We start from the raw sequence: 9,671 nt of genomic DNA, 5'->3' as shown, positions 1-9,671 counted from the left end.
CAGAAGTTCAGAAGTTCCTGTGCTTTTATCTCAACCATTAAAATGGCCTCAACACAAATTATGAACCATAAAGATCTTCACCTTATCACTAAATCTATAGGAATTATGGGCATCACAACAACTATGCAAAGAGAAAATTCTTTACAGTACATCTGGATCAATCAATAAAATTCCACATCCCTTGATAGACACATTGATAGTTTATTGCTGTTCTAGTGAGGATGACCAGATGCACTGAATACACTAGCAGCTTTCGCAGACACCTTAAGGTAGGGTTTATTGGTTCCTCATATCTGTAAATCACACACTCTTATATAGAAAGACAAGAAAATCTAGTGAAACGTTTTAAACCATAGAGTAACTGACCGTCTAATGAACTTTGAATGTTTTTTTTTTAGACACTCATATGTCAAGACATTCTATCAACCAAGCGAAGCATGTTCCATTTTAACAAAAGCCGTAAAAGAGATAAAAAGAGAACTTCCCACAGCCCTCGTTTTATGATCTGCAAAGAAGTGGAGCTGTAATCCCTCTGACATTTAACCTAGCTTTAAGCTTATAAAGCTTTTGTTCTGTTACCTTTCACATTGGTTATTTTATTCAGTGTGGAGGGCAAGAGTCGTTCCATTACCCAGGTCATCTATTTACATTGCCCAGTTAATGAAAGTGGGTGGATCATAGTTAAATGCAGTTTTTTTAATGTTCAAGAATAGTTGTATTAACCCCTCACTTGTGTTGAACACCAATAAAAAGTGTTTAAGACTCCTAGACAAGAGCTGTTTATTATTGTTTTCTCATACATCCTTGACATTTGAGATCAAGTAAGTGAACACTGGGAGGTTTGGCCAATTTCATGAACATATAAAGCCCCCCACCCCCCAAAATAAATCACCAAGTGTTAATTTTCTAGCATATCTTTTGTCTAGCAGCATGGGGTTGCATTGTGTAATCTTTTCGGACATGTAAATGACAAAGAATCTGACTTCTTTAACAGCACCCCCCTTTTGTATGAGTACAGAGTTCTTGAGGCATTCAAATAAGTATCATGCCATCCCATGAACAACACATATTCAGTTAAAGAGACTTGACAAGGTATTAAATGGTTAATGAAAAAACCTCCAAAGAACCAAAGCATCAGGAAAAGAAGTACATAGATAGCAATTGTGTTGAAGGCTATACTGTAGGTAAATTTCATAGACTCATAGGGTGACTCACACGCATACCAACAACGTTCCTGAGGATTCAGTGTGAACTACCTGTCACATTGCTTCTAGATAAGTGCATTCACATTCACCACTGCTTATTACTTACGAAAAGCCCAATGCTTTATATTGTTTTGTTCAGTTAAATATATTTAGTACTAAATTTGACACTATAGAATGGATGGAACTGAAATTGCAACACATCTTTAACCCTTTAGGGCTTTAGCAGCTCTGCACAGAGTAGCCCAAGACTTGTATTTCCAGTAGAGCAATTAAAGGAGACACATAAACCCATCTAAAGTGTTTTACTATTTTACGAATCTATCTATTTTTTTTTTCTTCCTGATTATACATAAATAGATATAAACTATTCACTAAAAGTGGTTACAATTGAAATAAATACAAAATCTGACCAGTATACTTCATGTATGTAAATTGAATTTAAACTAATTGAAATGTACATCATAAAAGTTGAACTCCAATTAAAATATTTATTTTCCCATTAGTGGACATAAATATAGATTTATATATATTTTTTTTCAAAATATGTGTTTTTAATCCTTAAAAAAACTTTACTTAGCATAAATAAAGGGTAGTATTGGGAAATAAAGTGTCTTTGCAAAAGTGTGCTGTAGTGTCCGTGTGCTTCAGCGGCACCCACAGCCTTCCACTACCATGTCCTGGTAGTTTTTGAGGATGACTCGCTCATATTCATCTAAATAGAGCAGGGAAATGGGGCTCAGGTCTGTAGGCACACAGCAGGCCTTGGGAATGTTACTATTCACTGAGTTGACCAGTGTCTGTACAATGGCATGGTTAGTGGAGTTTAGGTGGTCTGCTAGAGGGAAAGGACACTCTCCTTGGCAGTAAAAGGCATGGTAGCCTGGTGGTGCCACTATCCAGTCATTCCAGCCCACGTCGCTGAAGTCTACATAGAGCGAGTGCCTCCTGCAGTTGGTTTTGTGTTTCTTCTTTGGCTTGTTGACTCGCACTTGGCGTTTCTCGCGAGAGTGGAGCACGTGTCCTTTGCCGTCGTGGCTGAATGTCACCAGCAACGGCCTCATCTGAGGCCACGAGTCTGTGCTGTCATGCAGCGACCTGCTGACTCTGACATGTCTCTTATAGTCTCCCCCTGCATTGCCTGGGTGAACCACCTCCACCACAAAGCCGTGGTTGGTGTGACCCTCGGCGGTCCACCGCAAGACAGCGGGACTCACATCAAAGCTCTCCCACTTGCTCAGACTGTGCTGAACCAGTCGGGTGTCTAGAAGTCTGGTGATGGGCTCTGTAAAAGGAAGTGCAGGCTTGATGATCTCATGGATGTTAATGCGATGGAACCCTGCACTGCTGTTGCTGCTACTGTTCATCATCACCTGCTCCCTGTAAATCCTCAGCTCAGCTGATGTGAGAAACTCCTCTCCTGGGATGGAGCTCAGATTAAAGAGGAACCTTTGAGTCGTCTTTCCACTGTGACGTGACAGCTCCTCTGTAGATTCTGGAAGAGATTAAAAATATGAACAGAGTACACTCATGCAATAAAAGAAGCTGATATACTCTTAGTCACAAAGCTATTTGTAAGTAAACTGAATGAGTCAAGGTTGCACATGTAATCTAGAGAATGACATGGTATGTGATTTATTTTTAGTTACTTTCCAAAGGTTACTAACACAGGGAAATCTGTTGCTCATGATATTATTCTTAAAATCCCTAATTAAGATTTTAAAAATTTAGCTCCTGCATAAAGTTTAATGTAAAAAAATATCAGTTTTTATTAAAGATTTTGGTCATATTCACACAACATCCTTTTTAAATATCATATATCATTCACACACACGTTGTGAACCTTCCCTTTGCTATCCATTATGTTACATCTGATTTTATTTCCATGATTACACCTTTTTTTTCTTTTTCTTTTTTTTAGCTCCAAGAACGTTATCAGTGCGGTCAGTAAAGCGAGATGGCTTACCATCGTGATGGAAGCTGCGTACTGTGTTCGCCCGACTGGCGGACCTGTCCACGCTCCTGCCCACTGTGCTCTTCGCTTTGTGGTGCAACAGCGGTTCGCTGTTGGCTGAATAAGTAATGAACAGATCCATCATGTACTGCGGCACCACTGCTGACCTGCTCGGACTCGGTCTCTGCTTCAGTCCGAACATGGTGAGCAGGCGAAGCTCGAAAGCGTCCAGCGCGTCCTGGGAGAGGAGGTTCTTTCGGCGCCCGATCTCCGGCAGGAGAGCCGTGCAGCCTCCGAAGAAGAGTTGAGCGACGAGCAAAGCGAACACCGGCACCATGATCACAGCGAGGCGGAGATACGAGGCGCAGAAGACGGCGAGATCAGACTGCCACTAGCCGCCACACACTTTCACGGCTCCGGTTCGAGTTGGCCATCGCTTTTATTATCAATCTTTTTAGAATCTATTAATTTAAATCGAGTAGATTGTTCATTAATCACTTACTGAACTAATGTAAATACATCGCATATAAGGGATGTCAACTGTGAGCCTGTCATGGTAGAAACTTATTTCTTTAATAATAGAAACGCGCAGCAAGAACCAAGGAAAACACTCACAGATCACCTTATCAAGGTCTCCAAAGAAACATCCTCAACGAGTCAGAGCAAGTATCCGCAAAAAGTGTCTCAAATAAGACATGGGAAGGAAGTGGCGACCTTCTCTGCGAGGTGCTGTGTCCAAGTGAAGTCCAGCTAAAGCCAGTGCGCAGCCCACTACTGCGTCCCGGTCCTTTCCAGACACGCATCTGATGAGCTCTGAAAGCTTGCCGAAACTCCAAGCGCGCAGTTTTTTTATCTCTTTTTTTTTTATTTCTTCCTTAAAACTTTAAAGTCTGTTATTGTAAGTTTTCTTTCACAAAGTGTTTTTCATTTTAGAGCGCGCCACCGCCGCACAGCTGTTCTGCAGAAACCAGAAAGGTCCCAAAACACCGAGCGCCTTTTCGTGCAACATGTTTTCAGCTTCAAAACACGCGTGTCGGACTCATTCAGACGTCTAAGTGGTGGTGTCTATTCTACTAATGAGGTTTAAAGCATTTTAGGCTGGAAAAAAGAGAGAGAGAGGCGCACACGCACACACGCACACAAAGAGAACCCCGGAGTTTAATGCGCAACAGCCAAGTTCATTGAAGTCCTGCTCTCTTTCTCTGCTCAGGCGTCTTTTTGTTGCTCAGTGATGTCACGAGTGAACACATAACCGGGCAAAGGAAGGGAAAAAAAATATTCATGCTGTCAAACAGGATTATTAGCTGTCTGGGGCGCATGTTTCCGGTATATTATAGACACAGATAGATTTACAAAGCAAACTGCTTTTTTGTCCTAGTCATCTTATTTTCCTTGGCTAAATGAATGAATATTATTATGGAAACATTAAAGAACACATGTCCCTTAAACATAGCATAGTCCGGAGTAGGTAGGTTCTTCAGTTATTTATAAAGGGAGATTAGTAATGTTTAAGTGTACTGGATAACATTTTGGACAGCGCGCCAGCCAGTGGCGGTTATCGAGCTTACACAATGAAATAGGCAGCCTAAAGCAGGGGTCTCCAACCAGTGGTACAGGCCCGTGGACCATCTGGTACCGGTCAGCACAGAAAGAATAAAAACGGTTTACATTTTTTCCCTTTTTATTGACTTTCGCGGCGCGCAAATTGGGTTTTTAATGACCATTGCCGCATGTGCTATAGTCTCCCCACACTTGTTTCAGTCGCAGTTTATTTCTACGCATCGATAATTTAGACTCGCACTGATTCCACGAGATTATTCGAGTTACATTTTCATTATATATGTAATAATTTAACTAATAATTCGGATCTTTTGAGTTTGGATCCAAAAGGTCGTGAGTTCAAATCCCAGCCACACCAAGCCACTCTTGGGCCCCGGAGAAAGGCCCTTATCCCCATATCTGCTCAGTTTTTTTAATGAGATAAAACATAAGTAGCTCTGGCTGTGTGTGTGTGTGTGTGTGTGAGAGAGAGAGAGCGCTAAACGACACCAAAAGGTGGAACTGTAATATTTCAATAAACGTAACAAAAAAACATTTTATTGCATGCATATTAATAAAAAATAAAAAAGCACTACAATTCATCTACAACCACATTCATCCACTACCATGTCCTCATAATGTCTGAGCACGACGTTGTCGTTATTATCGTAATAGAGCATGGAGATGGGGGACAGTTTGATAGGAACGCAGCACGGCTGAGGAGTGCCTTTCGGGTCAAAAGAGTGCACCAGGGTCTGCAGGATGGCGTGGTTCGTCCCGTTCAAGCTCTCGCTCAGAGGAAAGGGGCATTCTCCATGGCAGTAATTAGCCACGTATCCCTGGGGCGCGATGATCCAGTCCTGCCAGCCCACGTCTTTAAAGTCGATGTAGAGTCGTCTGGCTTTGCACACGTTACTGGGAGTGACGGGTATGTAATACGCGCTGCGCTTCTTTCTCGCCCGGCACTGATGCGGGTTCAGAGAAACGACCACGAGCGACGCCACCAACTCCGGCACCTCCAAGTGATCTTGATGCAAGAGGTCCATCGCGCAGTCCTGGTCTAGCTCATTGTTCAAACGCCTGGCCTGCAAGCTCAACACCACCCCGTAGTTTGTGCCAGGTCTTCTCCACGATTCAGCCAGATCGGTCAGGTTAACCCTAATAGTGCCTGGGGTGTCGTGGACAGACTGCGAAAGCAGCAACCTGCGGCTGGATCCCTGATCCATGCCCTTTAACCCGCTCCTTAACACCCTGTAGATGTGCATGTTGAACGCCAAGTCTTTTCGTGACGCAGGGAACGCGTCGTGTTTGAACTTTACTTCCAACTGGGCCAACGAGAGCTGCTCCACATCCTCCAGCACAGACATGTTAAAATACAAATGGTGCTCCACCCACGCTGGACTGCTGGAGTCAGCAAACAGCCTTCCTGTAGAGAAACACCAGAGTTGGTAGATTATTAAAATTTATAAAAACCCGGGAATAGGTCAATGCAATAAAATGCTCACCTTGGTCTATGAGATATCTGACGATGTTTCCTCTGACTCCATACTCCGGAACTGTGCACGCGTCCGACTCGCGCTTCTTCTCGGCCTTCTTGAACATTTTCCACAGCCCTGAAGGCACCGGGGCATGGACTGCCGGGCTCGGTCGACTTAAAAGCCCAAGCGATCTTAAAAACAGTTTTTCTTGAATGTGCGCGTTTTTACTGCTCGCAAACACACCACACGACAACAGAAATAAAAACCTAAAACCAGCCATATTACGCACAAAATGCGACCCAAGCGCGCTAAACAGCACTTCATTCACCTTTAGGCCCAGTCTGTGCGTCGCTAAAAGTGTGAGGCGCGCCATCTGATTGGTGGAGAAGTCAAAAGACTAACAAACCCGGAAGTAATCGGGTATGCAAATGAGATACACATGGTAGCTTTGAAGTTATAATTTAAAATAATAATTTGCCTAATAAAACAGTCGTTTTCAGCATATTACTAAGATAGTAGATTTGGAGGATGTTCTGTTTAGTGCACACCTAGGTGTCAGTTATTACATTCACAGCTTAAAGATCATTAAAAGTAATGAGCAACACAAGAACTTTGAGTAAGGATTTGGACTGTAATAATTATTTTATTTAATCACCTATCACTAAACACCTTAGCAATGATGGAACTGTAACGAATGGACATTTGGAGCCACCCACATCAAGGGTTCCCTTTTAAGTCTGGTTCCTCTCAAGGTTTCTTCCTTATGTCATTTTCTTTTGCCATAGTTGCCACTGGCTTGCTCATTAAGGACAAACTTACAAGTATAAGAAAACAAACTTATACATTCTTTTATAACCACTTTATCTCTGTAAAACTTAATTGAGACAATGTCCATTGTTAAAAGCACTATACAAAAAGCAATTAAGCAATATCTACTATAGCACAGTATATCAAGTAGACGGGGAAGGTAACAATAAGCTCTTTTCACAACATGCACACTGAATCCTAATCTAACAGTATGGTTACTATTGTACAATGTCAGCCTATACTAATATTGAAATGAAATACCATATACAGCCTGAGCATTTGCATGTACTGGAACACCTTCCCTAAGTAGTTTTTATGCCTTTACAACATATTGTCTGGCTATGTAATGTTTTTTTGCCTTTAGTCTGCCGTTGTCCATACATGTGTCTGTCTGAGATTCTTGTTAGTGCAATATCTCAAAAACAAGTGGTTGAAAGATTTCTATAAAATTATCCTTGTAACCAGAAGAACTATTAAGATTTTGGAATTGATCCAAACAGGGTCAAGGGCACAACAAGGTCAAACATCAGATTTTCTTTTAAATAGCTGCCTTCAAACTTTGAAGTATATTATATTCTATTTCAGGCACCCAGTTAGTAACAAAAAGACTAGACTTCTTAGTGGTGGCGGCATCCCAAATGTTCTCAAGTGATTTAGTATTTTACAGCTGTAGACTATTAAACAATAATTAGTTTAATAATGAAAATCAATCAGTGATGCGCAAAATAGTCGTATAAAACCATAATTATACTACACTGCATGCTAAAGAGGCACACATAAGCCTATGGCATGCTTCCAACTGCCAGTCAGGCATAACGTTGAATACGCAGAAGACGCTAAAAAATTATTTGGTTAATTTCGGTTCCATTCAAGTGCATTCAATTCAAGTCAATTCAACCCTCTCAAAGCCATTCCGTTCCCCCAGGCGCTACAGTGTCCTAGAAATACTTAACACCCATTTCTTTTTGAGTGTACTGATGACTGGGTGGTTCTTTGTCATTTAGTTCTTTCGTCATTTGAAGTATACCGCCGGATTTAGGCTGTCACAGCTACTACAATGACAGTCTTATTAAGACAAGATGATCAGAACCACCCCATTTTTCTATTCTAAAAAAGCTGAAATCTATAGACCTGTAGAATAGTGGCAGTATAAATCTACTCTTCGATATCTATTGTCATCCTTGGATCTACACGCTGCATCCTACTGGGCCACAGAGAAAATTTTTTTTCATCAAACACATTCCCAAGAGCAGTGATAGAAAAGTACTGACAAGACACAACTGACTGATCCATTAGTGTGTTCCAGATAACAGTTTCTTGGCTGAACTCACTGCTTACATTCCACTTGTACAGCACTGACTGAAAAATATAGAACAGTGAGCAGGGAGCAGGCCTCAAAGGGTTGGTGAAAAATTGGGTTCATTGACCTGGGTTATCTTGAAATTGTGTGATTGTGAAATTGTGCAGTGTAATTAAATCACTGATTTGTCATTAAGGAGTGGATTTGAGGTGTAATATTTGGCATTAAAAACAATTTCCTTCACATTTACTTAGATATTATTATTATGACTATTTTTTCTCCGTGTCTGTTTACCTCTGAGTAAGATGTGCATGTGTGGTATAGAGCTGCATTGATACCATTACAACAGGAAACACAATCTCTGACAACCCAGCAATGAAATAAGCACAATTTTAAACAAGATATTGTACTCGCCTCTACATTTGTCACAATCACACTTTGTACTCTACGTTTACTCATCGACTCTTATTTCAAACACAGAAGCCACAAAAAAAGTTTTGGTTCACATTCAGAGACACAATGAAAAACACCTGTGAAAAATGAGAAGGTCTTAGTCATGAGATTTTGTAAGACTCATTTTTCACTTTCTAGGATAATTTATCTTTGTGTTGTGGCAGATTTGACAGTGTTGTCCTGCAAAACCTCTCTTTTTAATTTTTTTTATTACCCTAGTCACAGAGAACACTGTAAAATTACCAATTACAAAGTGGTTTTACAAAGCATATTAGAACATTAAATGAAATCAGAGAAACAATATCATTTGTCAGTCACTATGTATAGAATTTTGATATCTAATATTCAATATGCTACATCATTTTAATATAAATAACCTTTAATATAAACATCTCTATAAAATAAATATCTCTAAATATACTATTTCTGTGAGGAACTACTCTGATTTAGGAGTGATTAACCAAAGAAATAATCTATTTGGATTAATCTATTTACATCATCAAAGCTCATTCATTCTTTCATTATTATCATTTTGGAAATGTGAACACGCTGACGAAGATTTATGTCCTTTTTCAGTAAAAGTCTCATTTTCATATTCATGTATTTCTGTGTGGAACATTTTTGGCAGAAGTCTTTGGTATGAACAAAAACATGTTGTAGTACAAACAATATATAATACAGATACAAAAGTGCACCATTGCACTTTTTTCACAAAGCTTGCCAAATAGACATAAGATTTAAACAGACATTTAAATTTGAAGTTAACTTACTTATTTGAGGAAACGTACTCAGCACTGCCAGTAAGATATAATGCTCATCTGACAAGGAAAGGCACCAATCAATAATGTAAATATCAAGTATGCATTTATATTGTAGCCTTTATCATTCATCTTTAGTAACTGCCTGGTCAGGTTTGCAGTGGTTACTAAACTGCTAGT

At 40.2% G+C, this 9,671-nt stretch overlaps 2 protein-coding genes across 2 annotated transcripts; both read right to left on the bottom strand.

Moving 5' to 3' along the window:
• Window positions 1-763: 763 nt before the first annotated feature.
• On the bottom strand, window positions 764-4,514 carry bmp2a (bone morphogenetic protein 2a). Its single transcript, XM_083544007.1, has 2 exons — window positions 3,169-4,514; window positions 764-2,697 (listed from the first exon to the last, which is right to left on the bottom strand). The coding sequence occupies exons 1-2, from the start codon at window positions 3,491-3,493 to the stop codon at window positions 1,850-1,852; spliced, it is 1,173 nt and encodes a 390-aa protein (XP_083400133.1). The 5' UTR covers window positions 3,494-4,514; the 3' UTR covers window positions 764-1,849.
• A 724-nt stretch (window positions 4,515-5,238) lies between these two features.
• Window positions 5,239-6,562, bottom strand: gdf3 (growth differentiation factor 3). Its single transcript, XM_083544006.1, has 2 exons — window positions 6,201-6,562; window positions 5,239-6,121 (listed from the first exon to the last, which is right to left on the bottom strand). The coding sequence occupies exons 1-2, from the start codon at window positions 6,544-6,546 to the stop codon at window positions 5,295-5,297; spliced, it is 1,173 nt and encodes a 390-aa protein (XP_083400132.1). The 5' UTR covers window positions 6,547-6,562; the 3' UTR covers window positions 5,239-5,294.
• Window positions 6,563-9,671: the final 3,109 nt, after the last annotated feature.

Source organism: Silurus aristotelis (genome assembly GCF_946808225.1).
Source record: "Silurus aristotelis genome assembly, chromosome: 6".
Classification (NCBI taxonomy): domain Eukaryota; kingdom Metazoa; phylum Chordata; class Actinopteri; order Siluriformes; family Siluridae; genus Silurus; species Silurus aristotelis.
This window is presented reverse-complemented; position numbering and strand designations above follow the sequence as displayed.

Bases quoted from the DNA above. Each gene is read 5' to 3' on its own strand.
- gdf3 (XM_083544006.1), bottom strand. From the start codon at position 6,546: ATGGCGCGCCTCACACTTTTAGCGACGCACAGACTGGGCCTAAAGGTG. The intron at 6,122-6,200 runs GTGAGCATTTTA...GTTTCTCTACAG, and splicing joins CAGATATCTCATAGACCAAG to GAAGGCTGTTTGCTGACTCC.
- bmp2a (XM_083544007.1), bottom strand. From the start codon at position 3,493: ATGGTGCCGGTGTTCGCTTTGCTCGTCGCTCAACTCTTCTTCGGAGGC. The intron at 2,698-3,168 runs GTAAGCCATCTC...AATCTCTTCCAG, and splicing joins ACGCAGCTTCCATCACGATG to AATCTACAGAGGAGCTGTCA.